General features: G+C 38.2%; 1 protein-coding gene across 7 annotated transcripts in view; it reads right to left on the reverse strand.

Annotated features, from left to right (window-relative positions):
- Window positions 1-3,140: 3,140 nt before the first annotated feature.
- Window positions 3,141-23,436, reverse strand: part of Rps6ka3 (ribosomal protein S6 kinase A3) — a 107,949-nt gene continuing 87,653 nt past the window's right edge. For all 7 annotated transcript variants that reach the window (XM_085684408.2, XM_087903159.1, XM_087903158.1 and 4 more), the window contains 6 exons: window positions 21,135-21,293; window positions 20,164-20,325; window positions 18,203-18,279; window positions 16,944-17,061; window positions 8,732-8,872; window positions 3,141-8,153 (listed from right to left, as the gene is read on the reverse strand). In XM_085684408.2, coding sequence (XP_085540534.1) covers window positions 8,031-8,153; window positions 8,732-8,872; window positions 16,944-17,061; window positions 18,203-18,279; window positions 20,164-20,325; window positions 21,135-21,293 — 780 coding nt within the window. In that variant the 3' untranslated portion in view covers window positions 3,141-8,030. The remainder of the gene's footprint in view (window positions 8,154-8,731; window positions 8,873-16,943; window positions 17,062-18,202; window positions 18,280-20,163; window positions 20,326-21,134; window positions 21,294-23,436) is intronic.

Genomic DNA, 23,436 nt, shown 5'->3' on the forward strand with positions numbered 1-23,436 from the left:
TATTTAAAATAAGCCTACTTTTAGCCAGGTGGTGGTGGTGCACACCTTTAATCGCAGCACTAAGGAGGAAGAGATAGGAGGATCTTTGTGAGTTCCAGGCCAGCCTGGGTCTACAAAGCGAGTTCCAGGACAGCCAGAACTGTTACACTGAGAAACCCTGTCTCAAATAACCAAAAGGAGCCTCCTTTTAAATTTCTACATATTATTACTGGAATGGGGGGGGTATTGTGGTGCTCAGAGGACAATTTTGTGGAGTTGGTTCTCTTTTCCACACTTAACATGGGCTTCCGGGACTGACCTTAGGTTGCCAAGCTTTCCTGGTAAGTGATTTTACCTGCTGAGCCACCTTGCAGGTCTAAATAAGCCCGTTTTGAAGTGAAGCTATTTGCTCTGGGAAGCCACACAGCTCGCTCTCTCTGCTGTGACTTCCACAACAACAAAATAGAGACTGGGTAATGGTTTGCTTCAAGATCTGAAATGTACTGTCTCTTGGTTGTGTTGTTTTGTAATCAAGGTCTCACTATGTAACCCAGGCTGACCTGGAACTATGTAGCCCAGCTTTCCTCCAAACTTGCAGCAATCCTCCTGCCTCAGCCTCACATGTGCTAGAATTATAAGAGTGAACTACCAGGCCTAGCTACTACTTTTAGTCAGTTTTGAATGCTCTAAGATCAAAGTAGCAGCAAGTCTGGTTTCTTCTGAGGTCTCTATGGCCTATAGGTGGCTCAGGAAATGTTCCTTTATACCTAGGTGCTAATTGCCTTCATAGGTTTTGTTTTTGAGATAGGGTCTCACTATGTAGCCCTGGCTGACCTTTAACTCACATATTTACCTTCCTCTGTATCTTCAGTGCTGGGATTAAAAGTCTGTATCATCATGCCCGATTTATTGTCATTTTCTGAGTCATACTCTCTGATCTTAGTTCCATCATCTTTGTAAACTTTAGTTTTCTCATCACAGAAATCAATGCAATATGTTAGGAGTTTAGCAATTAGGTTTAGTACACAAGTGATAACTTGTACAACTGTACAGCTACATGTTTAAAAGTCAAGTAGTTGGGTGGTGGTGGTACACGCCTTTAATTCTAGTACTTAGGAGGCGGAGGTGGGTCTCTGTAAGTCAAGGCCAGCCTAGTCTACAAAGAGAGTTCCAGGACAGTCATGGCTACATAGAGAAACCCTGTCTCAAACAACAAGAACAAGAACAAGAACAACAACAACAATAATAATAAAGTCAAGTACTTGATGTAAATCCTCATTGGAGAAAGGGCCAGTTTGTTTTTTTTTTTTTTTGATTCCTTTAGCAAGGTTCCTACATCTGATCATCAGAATCACTGAGGAAGAGGTGAATCATGTGAACATCTGGTCAGAAATATTAAGGACAGGCAAGGGCCCCATTGGAGCATCTGTGCTTGCTATGCTCAAGAAGGACCAAGGCCAGTATATGGTGCTTAGTTTTTGTCAACTTGGCACAAACTAGAGCTACCAAGGAAGGGAGAATTTTAACTGAGGCGCTATTGCCATCAGATTGGCATGTTTGTGGGGGCATTTTGATTAACAATTGATGTGGGACCAGGCAGCTCACTGTGGGCTGTGCCACCTGGGCAGGTGATCTTGAACTTATAAGAAAGCAGGCTGAGCAAGCCCTAGAGAACAAACCAGTAAGCAGCATACATTCTTTCATGGTCTTGGCTTCAGCTCTTTCCCTGACTTCCCTCTATGGTGCCCGTGATCAGGACATTTAAGCCAAATAAACTCTTCCCTCCCCAAATTGCTTTTGGTCATGGAGTTTATCACAACAGATAGCAAACTAGAACAGATGGTATGACAAAGAATCAGCAAGCCAGGGACAGCTTGGGAGAGAGTAGACCAAAATTAGAGATGTAAGGAGACCAGATCACTCGGTTGGTTTTAAACAGATCATTTTGGCTTGTGTGTTAAGAATGGCTGTATTGGACAAAGGTAGAAATAGAAACCAGGCATGCTATACTGCGATTGTCCAAGCAAGACAGCTGTAGTGGCTTCAAATAGAGCAGCTTCTTTGGGGATGATGACATATTCTAAAACTAGGCTTATCATTATGGCCATGCAACTGTGTACATGTGCTAAAAACACTGGATTGTAAATTTTAAATGGGTAGACTTTATGGTATATGAATTGTATCTCAACAAAAATATCTTTAAAAGAACCGGAGCCGAGTGTGGCGATACATGCCTGTAATTCCAGCACTTTAGATGCAACGGGCAGGATGACTGCTGCAAGTTTGGGGACAGGATAGTTTACACTCTCATTTGCTGACCAACCAAAGCCAGAGAGTGAAGTCCTGCTTCTACAAACCAAACCAAAACTAAACTAAAACACCCCCAACCCTCCCCAACAAGCAATTTTTTTATTTAAAAATAAAAAGAAATGAGAGAATGGATTTCAGTAAGGAAAAATGATGGACAAATACTATAAGGATTTAAGTATATTTAGAAATCAGAAACTTGTCTGGCAGTGATTGCACTGCAGCATTAATCCCAGCACTCAAGAGGCAGAGGCAGGTGGAGCTCTGTGAGTTCGAGGCCAGCCTGGTCTACAAGAGCTGGTTCCAGGACAGGCTCCAAAGCTACAGAGAAACCCTGTCTTAAAAAACCAGAAAAAGAAAAAAATAAAGAAAACAGAAACTTTCAATGCCATTTGTATAATTTTATGGTTTCATACAACATCCAGAAATGTATAGCTAGAATTAACCAAAGAGCAAATACTGGAGTTTTGCTCAGTGGGTACAGTATAAAAACAAAGATGTAAGAAAGTTCAGGATGCTCTGAGAGAGAAGTTAAGTTGAGGTTACAAGGTTCACTCTGGATAGCAAAGGGAATCCAAAGGAGAACTAAGGTAACAAAGGAGAACGGGGCAGTTTTGGAGCCAACTCTGGTAGTTTTGGGCTTCTCCAAGAAAAAGATTATTTCATTTGTGCCAGGCTTGATACTGAGAACATGAATCTAAGATGATGCACAGCAAAATTATTTTGCACATACTAAATTAGAAATAGTCCTGTTTTAAATTCTATCAACATAATTTCATAAATACAACTTGGTGAGAAATTTTTATAGTATAATGGTCTACTCATATAACTAAAATAATGATAAAAGGAATATATATGCTTTACTTGAAACTTTATTATATAAATTTCCATTTCTTTTAAAGATTACAAAACCTGTTCTTTGACAGGAATACAAGCAATATTGTTCCAGAATTATTCATGGATACATTGGAAAGAGCTTAGATTACACATTAATAGTATGATTTGCAAACTTCCCAGATTAAACTCTTAAGTAAAACAATTTAAAGTACTCAGTAAAATCTGATCCTCATAAGCATTTCATAACTATGGCAGCAGTGCCAAGCATCTATGCAATTTACCCACCAATAAAAGGTACAACACATAAGAACCCTTGATATGGTACCTTGCTTGGGCTTCTGGCATGCCTTACTAGAGATGAACTAGTATAAAGTAAGATCATATATAACAGTAGAAAAATATTTATGATTTTTTTCTTTTTTAAAAACTGCTTAAGTAGATACCCACCCCATTCCCACTCATGGCCAAAAATGCAAAATAATTACATCTTTTAGGTGTATACTTTCCCTTTTTATTTAGGGTAAAAGTCAAGATAAACTAATACATGTATATGATTTTGAGTTACACACTCATCACTCATAATCATTAAGGACACTAATGAATGGCAATACTTCAAAACCTTCTTTAAATAAAAAAAACCAAGTTTTATATGGTAAACTACACTTACAGAAACACAACCCAAGTCTTTATCCTCATGCCCTTGCTTTGTACTTAAAAGTTCTACTTTAAATACTTGTTTGAAAAACTCAGTATACAGCTCATCCAGTACTATAGTAATATAGGAATAAAGATGTTCACTTTCATTGGACATTGAACTAATCTACTTAGAGAGAATTATTATAGTGACTCTCTTCTCAAATACATTTCCATATACTGTACTTAAATGGTATGTGCTAGAAGACATTTTCGTGAGGTTCATACATCTGGACTTAAATCTCTAAGTTTTCCTTTCCACTAATCTCTAGTCAAAACATCATACGCCTTGCTAGTTGCTCTGGGAAAAGTCGTGATATTTCAACAGCTTATCATGCAGTTCAAGGTTATATGGCAAAACAATGAGGAAAGTGCCTTAAGAGGTAGGAAGTAGGCTCTCATCCCAACCCTTGCTATGCCCATTATGAACAGGTAAAAGACTGGAATAAAAGTGGTAAATATGAGACCTATAGTGACATTAGGTTTAAGAAAATTAAGTTGACTTAATTACTAAATTTTTTTGTGGACTGTCACTTTGGAACCAGTTACAAGTCACTTAGCAACACAGCAGAGTCAAAAACACACAAAGCACACTGTAGATACAAATTCTTCTTGGCCATCCATATTTGGGCATTATCACTGTGTAGATTCTTCAGTGGAAAAAGTGGTTAGGTGTGGCTCTGTAGAATACCACAGTCTCAAGAAACTGAATTCATTCCTTCATTAATCTCCACCAATGGTCACTTGGGGAGATCAGCAAAATGTAAGCAACCTGGGGTTGAAAAGAGGACTATTTTCATTAATTGAAATAAAACACTGAATTAAGTCAACTTCTCTGTGAATTAAATAAGGCTCAAAGTATACATCCAGTTAGTCACAGGGAGTTGGATCTTGCAGAGGGACAGATAGTTAGACTGAACCCTCCTGGTTTAAGCACCAAGATCAGCCACTGAATCCATTGTTTTTGTGAGTCTCAGAAAATAGACCTTTTTTGACCCTTTACGTTTGAGAGCTCTCTGAATACTTTCACAAGTCTCCAATTATTATCACCACACTAAGATGGAACCTATTTTATAAAATATAGAAAAATAATCTAAAATACTGTAGGTAATTCATAAAAGGTAGGGACTGGAAACTATCAGAGTCATATTGAGATGTGTGTTACTGGCCTCCATAGTGAATAAGAACCAAGGTCCCAAAGTCTTGAAAAAAGCCTTTGGCTAACTTTCATCACAGAATGAGTCTACTCTGGTCCTTTTCCTCTCAAATACATGCCTTCTCTTGAAGCTTCTGCACCTACTCTGTGTTCAAATTCTTCCTGGACAGAAGGTATGGGCACAGCTTTAAGGACACCCCCACTTCTCTTGATGTCTTTTGATCCCAACAGAAGCCACGCCTAAAGAACAGATGGAAAAATGGTTTGATCCTCCCAACCTGTTCTTTGGAGTGCAATGCACATGAAATGTGGAAACTACCACACATACCCTACATCCTCTCTCCTGACACTCAGAACTTACTCTTCCGTATGCCAGCTTAACAGCATCTTGACTTTGGGTCTTGCCAAAATTATTTTTAGAGTTTTGGGGTTGCTTGTGAAAAACAGATTTACATTACATCTGCTAAATTCAAGGAATTAATGCACTTAGAAGATACCTTTTTAAACAGAAGGAGCTGAAATGATTCATAAAAAGCAAAGCAAAACAAACAAAAAACAACAAAACTTACCTTAATTTACTATCATCACTTGAAAGGGAAGATGCAAAAACACATATTTTAATTCAGTTTCCAGTATGTGCTTGGCTATGTTAAATGCATTTCTATTGTTTGGGATGTTATTTTGCATCATAAACCAAGAGATGTCTGCAAAAAGATTCCTGTCAGTTTAGTTCCTTCTTTCAGAGAAACATAAAAACAGGGCCAACAACTAAGGGATAAGCCCCAGAAATTGACAGCGATGCAGGGAAGGCAGAAGACTTCAGGAGCCTTAATCCTGTAAGTATGGTGGCCTGTCGGAAATGGACTTTGTGAAAAGAATGGAAAGGCTAACCCAGCACAAGCACTACATTGCTGGCTATGTTTGTCCTAATATAATGTGAACACCAGAGTCACAGATGAAGTAATTTATGCTCCTAACCTGTCTTGTCAGTAGGAAGTCTTCAGCTTTGAGAATCTGTAACTTGCTTTTATCCAATAAAACTGGCAGTTTGACTAGACAAAGAAGACAAAGGTAATTCTTCTTAAAGGAAATAAATTTCGCATCATAATATAGTAGAGGATTGCCCTAAGAAGTACATGATTTTGACTTTAGCTCTTTTTGGTGATAATATGAAATAAGGGCAGCATGGTGTTATGAGGAAAAACTAAATGAGAGATGGGATAGATGCAAGAATCTGACACATTGAATAGAAGAGGGGGAAAGGCTTTCTTGCCAGGCAATGGAGAGCAACTTTGAATAGTTAGCATCCATATACTTATATACTCAAGAACTTCAGTAGCTGGTATGCAGAACTTCTGGCATCGTCCTAATATGTATTTTTTTATTTAGAAGGTAAACCTACTTTTGATTTCTATGCATCCTCATTTCGTGTTTCTTGGGCAAACGTAGTATTAGAGATTGTCTTTTTCTCTTTAGTAGCAGAGAAGATAAGGAATGACTACTGTCTTCTATAAATTGCAAAAAGCACATTCTTGGGTTAGTACTCTGAGTGAAAAGATTTATGATGTAAATGGCTCAGTAAGTGACACATCTACTGGGGCACATTCCTAATGAGGTTTAAGTTAAATCACTTTTTTCCTTTGCTCATGGCTTTCACATCACATATCAATGTACACTGGGTAGTGTGACAAAGATATGGGTAATGATGGGTACAGAAGTTTCTTTTGTCAAATGAAACAGGAAACTAGCAAGTTAGATGGAGATACTGAATACTGCACTGAAGCACAGCCAAGAACCATTATGAAAACTAGTCACCACTGAAGTCAAAGGAAACATCATATGGCTATAAACTATCAGCAGGGATTCAGAAAACAGTCAGTGCTGATCAGTCATTGAGCCTGCCTCAGCTATGACTTCAGGTTAGAACAGAAACTGTTTGGCCAAGAATATTTTATTCTCTAGAATAAGAAAGTTTAAATCCAATTTCATATGGAGACCTGTGGCCTTTACTACATTCAAATTAGTGTTTAATATAGAATATCTATTTAAACATGAAATATCCAGTAAGGCTTTAGTTATCAATTGCTAAATTTTCCTTTTCCAATTTCTTTAATATGATTCTTTTAAAGGCCTTTCATGTATGTTGGCAGGATTTCAAATGATATGCCAAATACTAAGTATGAGGACTATGTAAGGTTAAAAGTGCGAGGATTACTTCCTTAAAGAAACCCTAAGAAATCACAAAGTATATGGACTAACTTCATAGGTGTATTCTTGATTTCATGCCACACACACACAACTTTCTTTACCATTAACAGCTCTTTAGGTTAGTCTGACAGAGCACCTGACTTGAAGAAACAAATGAACAAACCAGTGAAAGAGATGGAGGAAAATATGTACAATTTGAAAGAATTACATTCAACAGCTGTTCAATCAAATCTGTTCAATCAATCTGACCATCTTTAAGTTTTCCCAACAATACTGTTAATCCAGGTGAACTATTTATCCAGATTTAATAGTCAATTGATTAATAGACTCCAAGTTAAACAAGGCATGTATACATTAAAGAAAGCAGTACAGAAATGTACTGTATATGAACTGTTTACAAAAACATACAAAATGTTGGATGGCACAAGGGAAACAGTGCTAATATAAACGGATTGTTTAAGCTAAGTGCTTAACATAAACTGTCCATCTCTATAACTAACAAAGAATATTTAGGGGACATGAAATATTTTCTATAAAAATAATGCTATATGGTGTAGAGTACTTTTATTCAGTGTATTTTAGGTGGTATTCATGTGTTCATTATTTTTCTTGTTGATTCAGTGATTATATCTTCATCATGTTTCCATTTTCATTTCGAAGCTCCAGGAACATCTAACTTGCTACCAATCAAAGCGAGAAGAGAGAAAGCAGGAGCAGCAGGAGCAGCAGCATTGTGGGTACCAGCTGGGACAGTGTGTGCTTGCAGATGTCTCTCAGGTATGTGCTACCCGTCGCCAGAACTTGTGCTATCAGCTTACATCATGGTACCAAATATCTCACTGAGGTCACTTCACAGGGCTGTTGAGGTGATTTTTTTAATACCTCTCCGCTGAGCAAGAGTAGAACGGCCTACTGGTTCCAAAACTGGTGACTGATTACGGTTTAAAGCAGAGTATGTAGCTGCCATGGCACCCTGAAAAAAGCAAAGAAAGGTTACAACAAAGAGGCGTGTATACAAATATAAAATAAAGGTCCCCCAGGGATTTTCATATGTAAATGAATATAGATCTTTATCAGTCTCGTAATAAGAATAACCTCTGGTTAATTTTTCAGATTTAACTCAAACTGAGGCAGTGTGAGAGGTTGAAATTTTGTATAACACAAGGTCAGGGAGGGGCTCAAACAGAACAGTCCTCATTTTTCTTAGGGTCATTTAATTTGTCTCTATAACCCTGTAATATGAGAGGCTATAAACCATGATCTTTCATTTAGAAAAATTCACAGATTCTGTCTTTTCTGATAGTGAAACTTAGGTATACAGAATGACAGAAATACGAAAGTTTCCCTTAAGCTAACTTAATTAGTGACATTTTGTGTCACCATGCCCCCAAGCTGTTAGGTACCCATGTATGAGAATCCCATACTAGAACTTGTAAACAAGATGAAAGGAAAAGTTGCTTGGGCATGAAGACAGACTTCTTGGAGGCTCAGCTGGCCTTGTCCATCCTGCAGGCCATACAGAAAGCAATGACTGGATATAGAGCTGCTCACCTTTACGAGATGTGGTGCATCCTGTCTGTTTAGTTGGTATTGTGGCAGTTGGTCCCAGTGGACAATCCAAGGATGTCTGAGCACAAGAGCAGCAGTCAGTCTCTGATGAGGATCTACATGAAGCATCTTTGACACCAGGTCCTATTAGGTGAAGGAGAAGAATAAGACGTGGTTATTTCTCTTTTTTTCTATCATTTCTATGATTGATATTGTCAGCATTCTTATTCAGCATTTATGATGCTACATTTCCTGGTAGCAGGCCTTTGGTAACAAAGCAAATATTAGGATAAATTTGTTAAGAAAAATACTTTAATCTCTCTTTTCTCTTTCCCAAGTACCACAATTTTTATTGTGAAAAGGATGAGTTTATTCTAGCTTTTTTAAACTTTGTTTTAATTCTAGAGGTTTATAATATTCAGAGAATTCTGGCCTTATAAAGCTTTAGTTGAGTAAGGAAGAGATAAAGAATCAGTTACAAAGCAAGGTAAAGTCCCTGATGGGATGAGCAAGTGCCAAGAGCAGCTAGAAGAATACAGACACCTGAGAGTTCAAGGCCAGCCTGGCCTACAGAGCGAGTTCCAGGACAGCCAGGGATGTTACACAGAGAAACCCTGTCTCAAAAAACAATAACAACAAAAATGTCACTTTTGATTGTTACGTTTTTGAGATAGAGTATTGCCATGTATCCCCAATTAGCCTGGTACTCTATGTAGCTCAGTCTAGTCTCACACTTGTGGCAATCCTGTTTCAGTCTCCTGAGTGCTGGCAAAAGTGACTCTTAAGAACAGTGGTTCTCAACCTTCCTAATGCTGCGACCCTTTAATACAATTTCTCATGTTATGGGGACCCCAACCATAAAATTTTTTCACTGCTACTTCACCACAATAATTTTGCAACTGTTATGAATTGTAATATAAATATCTGATATGCAACCAAAGGGTCATGACCCATAGGTTGAGAACCACTGTGGAAATCAGTGTGGCGGTTTCTCAGGAAAATGGGAGTCAACCTCCCTCAAGACCCAGCAATTCCACTCTTGGGAATATACCCTAGAGATTCCCTAACATACTACAAAAGCATTTGTTCTACTATGTTCATAGCAGCACTATTTGTAATAGCCAGAACCTGGGAACAGCCTAGGTGCCCCTCAATAGAAGAATGGTTAAAAAAGGTGTGGAACATATACACATTAGAGTTTTACTCAGCGGTAAAAAACAATGACATCTTGAATTTTGCATGCAAATGGATGGAAATAGAAAACGCTTTACTGAGTGAGGTAAGCCAGACCCAAAAAGAGGAACACGGTATGTATTCACTCATAAGTGGATTCTAACCATAATTAAAGGTCTTTGAGCCTATTATTCGAGATCCTAGAGAAGCTAAATAAGAAGATGAACCCGAGGAAGATTATTTAGCTATCCACCAGGAGGTAGGAAATAGACAAGAGTCCCAGGTAACCTCGGGTGCATGGGGGGGAGGGTTGTTGGAAGGGGAGAGGGTTAGAGAGAAGGGAGTAGGGGAGGAATGGGTAAAGCTAGGTGGCCTGGGATGGGAGGAGGGAGGAAGGATGAATATGGGATCAGGGAAGAATATATTTCAACTAAGGGAGTCATTTTAGGGTTTACAGGAGACTTGCTTATATATGGGATCCCAGGTCCAAGGAGAGATCCCCAGATTGTTCTCTGGACAGAGGAGAGGGTGCCTGAACCAGCCTTGACCCATAACCATACTGATGAATATTTTGCTTATCACCATAGATCCTTCATCTGGCGAAGGACGGCGATACAGACTGAGACCCACATTGGAGCACCGGACTGAGCCCCCCAAAGTCCAAATGAGGAGCAGAAGGAAAGAGAATGTGAGCACGGAAGGCAAGATCAGAGGGAACCTTCATCCGACGATGGATGGCGATACAGACGGAGACCCACATTGGAGCACCGGACTGAGCCCCTCAAGGTCCAAATGAGGAGCAGAAGGAGGAAGAACATGAAAAACGAAATCAGTACTGCGAGGGATGCTATCACCCACTGATACAAGGGAACGGATCTGATGAGAGTTTAACAAGGCCAGTTGGACTGGGAGTGAACGAGGACGCAATCCAACCAGATTCTCGGAATTTGGCCGGATTCTCTGAATGTGGCTGGCCTGAAGTCTTTCTGAAAAGCCATTGACTATGACACTGGGACTTGTTTCCTCTGCATATACTGGATTTTGGGGATCCAGTCTGTTTGGATACTCACCTTCCTGGACCTGGAGGGAGGGGGGAGGAACTTGAACTTCCCACAGGGCAGGAAACCCTGACTGCCCTAAGGGATGAAGAGGGAGGAGGAGAGGGAGTGGGGGGAGTGGGAGGGTGTTGGGAAGAGGGGCGGAAATGGAAACTTTTATAATTTAATAAAATTACTTAAAAAAAAAAGAAAAAGGTGAGCCCTGAAGAGTAGGTAAGAGCTGGACATGAGAAGGTATGGAGGAAGCAGAACATCTCAGGTAGACAAAAGGAAGCGGATCTGGAGGAAAACCCTAAGGTACAAGAAAACATGTTTTTTGGTGGTTTGAATGAGAATGGCCCTTGTAGGTTCCTATGTTTCAATACTTGGCCCCCAGTTGGTGGAACTGTTTGTAAAGGATTAGGAGGTATGCTCTTGTTGGAAGTATGTCAGTGTTACCAGGGACAGGCTTTGAGGTTTCAAAAGACTATTGCGATTTCAAATTAGCTTTCTCTGCCTCCTGCTTGTGGATTGAGATGTGAGTTACTGATCCTGCCACCATGCATTTTCTCCATCATGAACTGTAAATCTCTAAAACTGCAAGCTCAATTAAATACTTTCGAAGTTGCCTTGGTCATGGAAATTTATCATAGCAATAGGAAGTAACATAATACAATGTCACAGTTGAGGAACTGACTAGAATGCAATGTGGCTACAGTAGAAATTTATTGTCAAGGAGAACATGGAAGCTAGTAAGGTGGAAGAAGTTGAGAATAGAAAGATGAGGAAGGTCTTTGCAAGCCATATTAACAAATATGGACTTATTCTAGAACAATAAAGCACTAAGTAAGATGGTAAAGTAGTCACGTTTGTAATTTAATAGTTTATACTCCTTAAATCTAGGAGAAAAATCATTTGGAGGGGCAAAAACCTGGAGATTTACTTATTTTTATTGTTACTGTTTAAAGACATCTCAAATAGCCTAGGCATACTTCAAACTCACTAAGTAGTCACAGATAACCCTGAATACCTAATTTTCCTCCCTCAGCTTCTCAAGTGTTAAGGTTTTAGGAATGTACCATCAGTCCTGGGTAGAAAAGATTTCTTGACAGAATCTGGTGGCTGACTAGATAGTGGCAATTTGGGAGTTGCTATTTTAGCTACTCTTCTGTCTTAGACATTTGCAGTCTTTCTTGGCTATTATTAACAGCTAAGAACAGAATGGAATAGAATTGGAATTAAAGAGTGAGGCAGGCACAGCAATGCACGCCTGTAGTCCTAGCCACTTGGGAGGTTGAAAGAGGATTCACTAAAGCCAGGGGTTTGGGAATAGCCTGGGCAACACATCGTGATACTCTATATAAAAAATAAATAAGTATAAATAAAAGATAGGTAAAAACATCAAAATATGAAAATAAAAAACTTTCCTATCAAATTCTGAAAATAGGCTGAATTGCTTCAAGTAAATGTTGCAAAACTTCCAGGGGTAAAATAAAACTCAATTATAATTTTAATAACATCTCTGTGTTTGACTGAGCTAAGTCATTTCAAACTCTTCTTTCTTCTATTGCTAACCCTACAATGGCTACTCACTTTGCCTGCCCTCCCTCCTTCTGTCCCTCATGATTCTGGGGAGGCCTTACACATATCAGGCACGAATTCAACCACTGAGCTATATATCTCTCTGCACCAGGTCCAGCTTTCTCTTTAAATGGAAGCATTTTGCTGAAATCCATTCCTTGGTTCTTCTATCACTATGCTCTGATAATCTCATTAATAATAATCATAATTTAGCTACTACAGATGATGTCAACTCCTTCAAACTCCACCACAGACTTCTTTTTCCACCATAGACTTCTAAGACTTACATGTTTGCCTAATGGCCAAACATCTCATAATTATATAAGCATTTTAAATTCATTATGCCAAATCTTCAACTACTGCCAATCTCAAAGCTTCTTACATATCCAAACACTTGGTGAAAGACACTCTCTTACATTTGCCTGAAGTGGCATTGTGGACTGCATGCTACGTTTATGTTCAATAAAATTATGAAGTTTGTTTTGCCTTCTAAATTTTCCTTTCATTTGCCTCAGATTTCACTGTCACTGTTATAATTTTGATCTTCACCTTTAATGATCTGAAATTTATAAACCCTTTCAAGTAATACCCATAATCTTAGGTCAGTGAGCTGTAAGGAAAACAATGCAAACCAAACAGTCAGCAGAGCCCGTTGTGAGTAAATTCTCACTAAAGTGTAGCTGTGGTCCCGTTCTCTTCTCGTAGACATTATGTAACCCAAACTACTCACAACGTTCACACAGGCAATTTAGTTTTGAAAGGACACACCTACATCGACATAATCCTCTTTTCCACTTGTGGGTAATGTAGTTTGACATGATGCTTACAATCAGGTGTCTTAACTGTCTGTCTGTCTCTGTGTGTGTGTGTGTGTGTACGTGTATATTCATCCTCATCTTTCACTAAAAAAAGCATTTTGGAGTGCAAATGAATGCAAAGGAATAGAGATTAACTAGTTTTAACTGAATAGAAAAAGTGTGTGATGTGTAAGTTCTGATACTGTGGTTATTGGTAATATTTCTTCATATGACCTCATATGTGATATTGACAGTTTGTGGCAGGCTCCACTGCATGAAAATGACTGTCCTATGAAATGCAAAATGGAAAATCTGATCACTGCACACAGCTTAGTAGTTTTCCTTTTTTTCTTCTTCTGAGATGCCTTTTCTGTATAGTCCTAGCTGTCCTGGAATTCTCTCTGTAGACCAGGCTGGCCTCAAACTCAGAGATCCACCTGCCTCTTGAGTGCTGGGATTAAAAGCATGTGCATTACCATGCTTGTCTAGTGTGGTAGTTTCCCCCCCAATAATCCTAAGTATGAGCCACAAAGTGATTTACAATTCAGGTTCATCAGCCATCTTTGCTTGTGCATGCTGTAGAAGTTAACCAAATGACCAGTCTAGAGGCACTTGCTGTTCTCATGCTCACCGCCTAACTGGCATGTACTGAGCTCCCTCATCGTGAAATAGAATACAACTTTTATAACCTCCTCCTCATCTGCCTGGATCTCATTACAGATGGCTGTGAGCCACCATGTGATTGTTGGGAATTGAACTCAGGACCTCTGGAAGAGCAGTCAGTGCTCTTAACCTCCAAGCCATCTCTCCAGCCCATTGTGTTCCTTTTTCTTCCTTTGAGACAGGGTTTCTCTATGTAACAGCCTGACTATCCTGGAACTTGCTCTGTAGACCAGGCTGGTCTTGAACTCACAGAGATCCACCTGCCTCTGCCTCCTGAGTGCTGGGATTAAAGGAGTGTACCACCACTGCCTGGCAGTAAGAGGGAACCTTAACTAAGGATTTGCCTCCATTAGATTGGCCTGTGGGCCTGTCTATGAAACATTTTTTAAAAATATTTTTTAAGATTTACTTATTTTGTATATGAGTATTTTGCCTGTATGTATGTATATACACCATATGCATGCCTGATGCTTCCAGAGGTCAGAAGAAAGCATTAGGTCTCTTGTAACTGGAGTTATAGATGATTGTGAGTTATTATGTGGGTAGTGGGACCTGAACCTTGGTCTTCTACAATAGCAACGAAGTGAACTATTGAACTATCTCTCCAAACCCCACAATTTAATTAATGATTGGTGTGGGAGGGCTCAGCCTATTGTAGGCAGTGCCATCCCTGGGCAGATGGTCCTGGGTTATATAAGAAAGCAAGTTGAGAACCTTATAGAAGAGAAAGTGGGAAGTACACTTGAATGCATTGGCACAGGGAGCCACTTCCTAAATAGAACCCCAGTAGCACAGACACTGAGAGAAACAATTAATAAATGGGACCTCCTGAAACTGAAAAGCTTCTGTAAAGCAAAGGACATGGTCAACAAGACAAAATGACAGACTACAGAATGGGAAAAGATCTTCACTAACCCCACATCAGATAGAGGTCTGATCTCCAAAATATACAAAGAACTCAAGAAATTGGACACCAGAAGATTACATAAGCCAATAAAAAAATGGAGTACAGACCTAAACAGAGAACTCTCAACAGAGTAATCTAAAATGGCTGAAAGACACTTAAAGAAATGTTCAACATTCTTAGTCATCAGAGAAATGCAAATCAAAACAACTCCGAGATTCCATCTTACACCTGTAAGAATGGTCAAGATCAAAAACACTGATGACAACTTGTGCTGGAGAGGTTGTGGGGAAAGGGAACACTCCTTTATTGCTGGTGGAAATGTAAGCTGGTACAATCCCTTTGGATGTCAGTGTGGCGATTTCTCAAAAAATTAGGAAATAACCTTCCTCAAGACCCAGTAATACCACTTTTGGGTATATATCCAAAGGATGCTCAATCGTGCCACAAGGACATGTGCTCAAGTATGTTCATAGCAGAATTGTTTGTCATAGCCAGAACCTGGAAACAACCTAAATACCCCTTGATCACAGAATGGATAAGAAAAATGTGGTACATTTACACAATAGAATACTAACAGCAGAAAAAATAACAACAGCTTGAATTTTGCAGGAAAATGGATGGAGCTAGAAAACATATTGAGTGAGGTAACCCAGACACAGAAAGACAATTATCACATGTACTCACTCATGGGTGGTTTTTAAACATAAAGCAAAGAAAGCCAGCCTGCAAACCACAATCCCAGAGAACTTAGACAACAATGCGGACACTAAGAGAGATTTACATAGATCTAATCTACATGGGAAGTAGAAAGTATAAAAAGACAAGATCTCCTGAGTAAATTGGGAGCATGGGGACCTTGGGGGAGGGTTGAAGTGGGGAGGGGAGCAGAGAAAAATGTAGAGCTCAATAAATATCAATTTTAAAAAAGAAAGAAAGCTGAGCAAGCCATGGAGAGCAAGTCAGTAAGTAGCATTCCTCCATTGACTATGTCTCAGTTTTTGACTCAATATCCTTCCATGGCATCTCTCAATGATGGACTGTGATCAGAAAGTGTTAAGCCAAATAAACTCTTTCCTCTCCAAGTTGATTTGGTCATACTGTTTATCACAGTAATAGAAAACAAACTAGAACACTGTACAAGCATGAGGACCTGAGTTTAATCTCCCAGTACCCAAAGAAAAAGCTGAGCATTGCTGCATGCATTATAATCTCAGAGTTGGGAAGGCAGAGACAGGTAGATCTCTGGGTCTCAGTGTAGCCTAAATGGTGAGTCCTAGATTGCTAAGAGAACACATCGCAAAGCAAGCAAGCAAACAAACAATACCCCTAAACTCAAGTTGCATGGCCTTGTGCTTCACATTCTTTTGCAAACACACCTATCTGTTTACTGACAAACATGCACACACATCAAGCACCCTATATTCCTATCAAAAAGTCTATAATATGGCTGAGGGTATGACAGTTCAGTGGTAGAATGTGTGCTTAACATACATGATGTCTTGAGTTCAATTCCTAGCCCAGTAACAGAACAAAATGAAATAACCATGTAGTTAGAAGTCTATTGTTTTTGTCAGCTTAGCAGCTGCACCTGAATCTACTGATATTTTAACTATCATGATCAGGTGTGCCTAGCAGTCCCCCTGCTTCTCAGACTGCAGCCTGGGGGGATTTCAGGTCTGCTGGCATCGGCTCAACCTCGGCTACCAAATGTACGTTTTTAACTATCTATCGTTATATTTACCAATAAAAACTTGGAAGTCAGATGTGGTGAAAACCTGCTATATCAGAGAAGCCGAGGAACAACCAGCTGATCTTCTTTTTTGACTAGAGATCCCGCAAGAGAAGCATCTCTTCACTTGTCCTAAACCAAAAAGATCTAAGTCTCTCCCCACTCCTTCTCATGTGTCTCTCTGTATTCCTGGTTCCTTCATTCTCTCCATGGCTAATTCCTGTCAACTAGTTGCTGGTTCAGTTCCCTGATCCAAAGTAAATTTTATTTACACAGTCTTGGAGTTTCACAGTGTGATCAAATATTCCACAACAGAAGTCACACGTACCTTTGCTGTATCTGAAACGGAATTCCAGTAACCACCACTGAGTGAGAATTTTCCACTACCTATTCGTGCCAATATTTCCTCTGGAGTATCATCAGGACCATTTGCAAATGGAGTGTAACTAGATTATAATAAAGTTAAAATGTCAATGCATATTATAGTTAATAATGTTTTCATTTACTTATAGTTTCTAAAAGTATTCTGAATAGTTCAGTTAATATAATATTTTATTAGAGTCTATCAAAGTAAATAAAAGACAATAAAATGAAGCTGCACAGGACAAATAATAGGTTACAGTAATTAGACTTTGTGGTAGTTTGAATGAAAATGGCTTCACAGGCTCATAGGGTGTTGCACTATTGGGAGCTGTGTCACTGGGGGCAGGTTTTGAGGTCTCAGAAGTTCAAGAGACCTAGTGTGTCTCATTCTCTTCCTGCAGCCAATGGATGTAGAATTCTCACTGGATGCTGGCGGCAGCGCTTGCCTTTAATCCCAGCACTTGGGAGGTAGAGGCAAGCAGAGCTCTGTGAGTTCAAGGCAAGCCTGGTCTATAAGAGTTAGTTTCAGAACAATCAGGACTGTTTCACAGTGAAATCCTGTCTCAAAAAACCGAAAGAAAGAAAGAAAAAAAAAAGGTGTAGAACTCTAGGTACTTCTCCAGCACCATGTCTGCCTGTATGCCTTCATGTTTCCCACCATGACGATAAGGGAATAAATCCAAGATAGCCCCAATGAAATGTTTTCCATTATAAGAGTTGCCATGGTCATTGTGTCTCGTTACAGCAATAAAACCCTAACTATGACAGACTTAATACACAACATCATATGTATTTTAAGTTAGGACACAGTCTAGGATAATATTAAAACAGCGTATTTTATTACATAATCAGAATAAAAGTATAGAAAATTAATTTAAGATTGTAAGACATTAAAAATACAACTATAGCCAGGTGTGGGGATAACCCTTTAGTCCTAGCACTGGAGAGGAAAAGGCAAGCAGAGCTCTCTGAGTCTGAGGTCAGTCTGATATACATATTGAGTCCTGTCTCCAAAATAAAACAAAACAAAACAAAAAAAAACAACAACAGGGAAATCTAAAAAAAAGATATAGCTATAAATATAATTATAGGGCTATAATTATATACATAATTATAATATTACATACTAGTATGAGAAACATGGAAAGATATTACAATATAGGAATTTAAAAAGCCTACATAATTTAAATAAAATATTGATGAATAAATGCTTATGGTACACACCCAGTAAGCATTGTATAAAGGAGGACACCAAGACTCCATATATCACAGGCAGCATCATAACCTTGTCGTTTCAAAACCTAGAAAAAGTAAGATGATTATTACCACACTAATATCTTTTTAAAAATAATATTTATATCTTTTTAAAGTTATTTATTATGTATACAGTATTCTCAGTATTCTGTCTGCATGTATGCCTGCAGGCCAGAAGAGGGCATCAGATCTCATTACAGATGGTTGTGAGCTGGGAATTTGGTTGCTAGGAATTGAACTCAGGACTTTAACTCTTAACAGTGCTCTTAACTGCTGAGCCATCTCTCCAGCCCCAATATTTATATCCCAATATTTATATCTTTCTGTGTATCCCAGCTTGTCTGTATGTGCACCACAAAGGCCAGGAGAGGGGTCTGATCCCATGGAAGTGGAGTTACAAGGGATTGTTAGTTGTTGATCCTTTTCAAGAGTAGCAAGTGCTCTTAACTGGAGTGATCTTTCCAGCTTTTCTAATGTTTTTTACATATATTGATATTAAATGGAATTACATTTCCCAAAACAATACAATAAGTACTTCAATAAAATATGATTAACAAATAAAACATGTGGTAATCAAATATTAGAATATTCTTATATACATTTATGTACATTATGTTAAATTATTCATATATACATTTATGAATTTAACATTGATATTTTTATTTACATTTACTACGTACTGCTGTGGGCACAGAGAAGGATACAGAACAAATCAAAGGTAAATTTTCTTCACATATTTCTAAAGACATAATTTCACTATGTAGTTCTTCCTGAAATTCACTATGTAGACCATAGAACTCAAACCATCTATCTCTCTCTGCCTTAGTGCTGTAACTAGATAGAAATGTCTGTGCTGCCATACCTGAGAAGTTTATCTTAATACATTTCTATTTTGAATGGGGCTAGCGAAATGACTATAGACTACTTTTTGAGCTAGAATTTCACTCTATAGCTCAGTCTAGCCTCAAACTTCTTATATAGTCAGGCCATGTTGTGTATTCTTGATCCTATACTCAGCTTTCATAGTACTAGGATCACAGTCATGCCTCTCATGCCTGGCAAATAACAATATTTTAAGAACACATGCAATCTCATATAGCTACAGTTGCTAAAACTACTAATGCATAATTATTTGATTCACTAAAACATTTAATCATCTTCATTAATTAGTATCAGACATGAACTATGATAAATTTTGAAAAAGATTAATTTCTTTAAAAAGTAGACTCTAGCAGAGGAAATCAACATATATAAATAATTAATAATTCAACTTAAGTATTATGACAAAATCATGTTAATAAAGACTCTGATATTGAGATAAAAACATGGTTGATTCATTTTTGTAGAGCTGGGGATCAAATACAGAGCTTCCTATAGGTTAGGAAAGCACTCCATCAAATTTGAGTTCCAATTAATTCTTGATATGGGAGTTAGCTAGTTTTGAACTTTCAAGTAAGATGTCAGTAGGCAAAGAGGGGAGGCAGAAGACAGTCAAAAGAAGCAGCAAAAGGCAAAGCTGTACGTTTGTGTGGTTCACATTTATAATCTCAGAACTTGTGAGGCTGAGGTAGATCAACTGCAAGTTCAAGGCCAGGCTGGGTACAGAACTGAGACCTAGTCTCAGAACAAAACAAGAGGACAAAATAGTGTTAATAATAGGCAAAGGAGTAAAAAGTGGCTAGAACTTCAGGAAGAGGATACTAGAGAAACAAAGAGCTTTTGTAATATCTTACTAAAGGAATTTAAATTTTTATCCTGTAGGCAATGTGATATCATTGAAGCACTAAACAGGAAAACAAAGGGCTGGTAATTTATTTCAATGATCAGTTCTGTGATTCTTCAATTAAACAATAATTACCATTCTATATTAAAGATTTAAAATAAGTTCTTAAATATACCCAAATACAGAAAAGCACATCCCTCACAATTACCTCTGGTGCAACAAAATTTGCAGTATAACAAGGAGTCATAAGAAGACCATTTTCTGCTCTCAACTGTTTTGCAAAGCCAAAATCACAAATTCGAATAGATTCTGGATTACCAGATTCATCCACATAAAGAATGTTGCTAGGTTTCAAGTCTCTGTGAACCACCTAGTTGAAATACAAATTAGAGATTTATGTTAACATAATACATTTACTCACCGAAATTTCTTTATTCTCATACTGTTAAAAACTGTACCTAAACAAGCTGATGAATACATTATCCTAACACTATAAAATGCTCATCGGCTAGGAGTTGCACCTAATGGTGAGATTCAGGCCAGTGAGGGACCTTGATCTAAAGGAGATAGATGGTATTCCTGAGGATGACAGCAATGTTGTCCTCCATGATCTATATGCATGTGCACATGTACCAAAAACACAAAAATACTTAAAAATCTTTGATCTATACCTTAAGTTTATTTTATCAATTAAAAAATGTTAAAAAATAAGCAAAACTTTCTCCCTATGATATTCTTTCCTCCTCTTTATTTTCCCTTTCTCCCTTCTTCCAGACTTCATTCTTTTTTATCATCTACTAAAATTTGAATGCAGGAGAAAACAATGAGATCACTCACTAGGTGAGAACTTGGCTTTACTCGTTTATGTGGATTCAAACCACCATTCTCGTTTTCTGCTTATAATTTTAAGAGGGCCTGATTTCCAAGGATACACAGAGCTATGTTTTACAGGTCCAAAGATCTTATTAACTTTTTCTTGGAAAGCATTAACAACTTAACATAAGTATGCCAAGATTTCAACGTACTTTGGGCTCAATAAAAAAGGTTTGTGTAAAGGAAAAGCAGGATAATAAAGCCCATTACAGTTTTCTATTACTTTCATATTTTCAATTTTATCTTGAGTAAAAAAGAATGTGCATATGAATATGTGTGTACATAAATTATGCTCAAAAGACTTACCCCTTGTGCATGAAGATACTCAACAGTTTTGGTTATAGTAAACAGGACAGCACTGGCCTCTCGCTCTGAGAAAAACTTCTGTCTAAGAATTTTATCCAGCAATTCACCTCCTTTCATAAGTTCTGTTACTACATACACGTATTTTCCATCATCATACACCTATAAAGTTTAAAATAGAAACAAAACTTATTTGAAGCTTTATGCATGTCTTTAAATTACTACTTAAATATACTAAAGATGAGTGAATATATTAAAAAAAATAAAAATGCATATTAAAGAAAATTTTGTGAAAAACCTGCTGTGGGAGAATGCTTCTGTACACTGTAAAGATTTGTCACTCATATCGGTTTAATAAAACTCTGATTGGCCAGTAGCCAGCAGTAAGTATAGGTGGGGCTACCAGACAAGGAGAATTCTGGGAAGGAGAAAGGCAGTGACACAGAGAAAGCAAGATGAGAATGCCTTATTGACAAAAGGTACCAAGCCACATGGCTAAACAAAGACAAGAATTATGGGTAAATTTAAGTTGTAAGAGCTAGTTTGTAATAAGCCTGAGCATTAGGTCTAAATGGTTTATAATTAATATAAGCCTCTGTGTTTATTTGGGATTGAATGGCTGTGGTACTGGGTGGGACAAAAACTTCTGTCTATAAAACCAATACAGAAGTTCTGGAGATTATGTTAAAGAGTCATTTACAGTGAATAGTTTCACATTTAATATGACTTAGTCAACATTTTTTTTTGTTGTTTCTTGAGATAAAGTTTCTCTGTAGCTTTGGAGCCTGTCCTGGAACTACCTTTTGTAGACCAGGCAGGCCTTGAACTCACAGAGATCTGCCTGCCTCTGCCTCCACTTGGCTTAGTCAACATTCTTTATGTAAGACAAATTATTCTGAGAAAATAAGAGTTTTGCCAACATCTAGAGAGATAGCCTTTGAACCTATGTATGCACTAGCAGCAAGAGAGAGCTGACTAATTACTTGGGAAGTGGATATTTTTGTCAATATTCAGCTATAATAAAAGCCACAGGAGAAAGAGTTATCAGGATATCCTAAGTAAAGAATACCTCATTTGTCCTGGTGGTGGTAATGGGCATGAAAGGCTTCCTGGGAGGAAGCAGCCTGTAGCAAAGTCTTAGTTGTGGCAGTCAACTAGGTAAATAAAGGAAATGATATTCCCACTTAAGGATCTACACATTCAAAGAGCACTAGGAGAAAATGAGGCATGCATGCTCTAAAACATCTACATTCCAAATAAAGCATAGCCAGAACATAGGGTATGTAAAAAAGTATAAAAACTGCTACAGAGCGCTGGGCAGTAGTGGCACACACTTTAAATCCTAGCACTCAGGAGGCAGAGACAGGTATACCTCTGTGAGTTTGAGGCCAACCTGGTCTACAAAAGCTAATTCCAGGACAGGTTCCAAAGCCACAGAGAAACCCTGTCTTGAAAAACCAAAAGAAAAAAAAAACTGCTACAGAGGAAGGCAGGTGGGAGGACAGTTTAAGGAGCCTTCAAGGCTGGGTGGTGGTGGTGGTGGTGGTGCAGGCCTTTAATCCAAGCACAAGAGCTGGTTCCTGTCTTGAAAAACCAAAAACCAAAAACCAAAACAAAACAAAACAAGGAGTCTTCAAAAAGACTGATCCATCTTGAATATTGAGAGTTATATGTTTGAATTCACATACTATAAGCACTAATGTTAAAATAGGTTTATTTATTTATTTTGGTTTTTTGAGACAGGATTTCTCTGTGTAACAGTCCTAGATGTCCTGGAACTCACTCTGTAGACCAGGCTGGCCTTGAACTCACGGAGATCTGCCTGCCTCTGCCTCCCAAGTGCTGGGATCAAAGGAGTGCACCACCACTGCCAAGCAAATTTTTTAAAGCAAAAGCAGAAAATTAATTACATATTTTAAAAGTTTTACTATTAATTTTAAGATTAATTTTTAAGTATGTGTGTATTTGCACATGAATGTGACTGTTAGTGCCGAAGTAAGTCAGAATCATCAGATTCCCTGAAGCTGGAATCATGAGTAGTTGGTTGTAAGCCACCTGATGTGGGTGCTGGGAACTGGACTTAGGTCCTGTGGGAATGCAACAAGTGCTCTTAACTGCTGTCTCTCTAGGCCCCTAGCAATCAGTACTTTTTTTTTCAAATCTACTTTTTATATTTTATTTTTTAAGTTAATATAAAAAGTAATGGGTTTCATTAATGGATTTTCATAAACACTGTTTTGTTTTAAATCAGTCCTCTTCCTCCAATATATACCCTTCCAATCTCCTGCCCCCTTCCCACTACAAG

This window comes from Myodes glareolus, chromosome X (assembly GCF_982192425.1).
Source record: "Myodes glareolus chromosome X, mMyoGla1.1, whole genome shotgun sequence".
NCBI lineage: Eukaryota > Metazoa > Chordata > Mammalia > Rodentia > Cricetidae > Myodes > Myodes glareolus.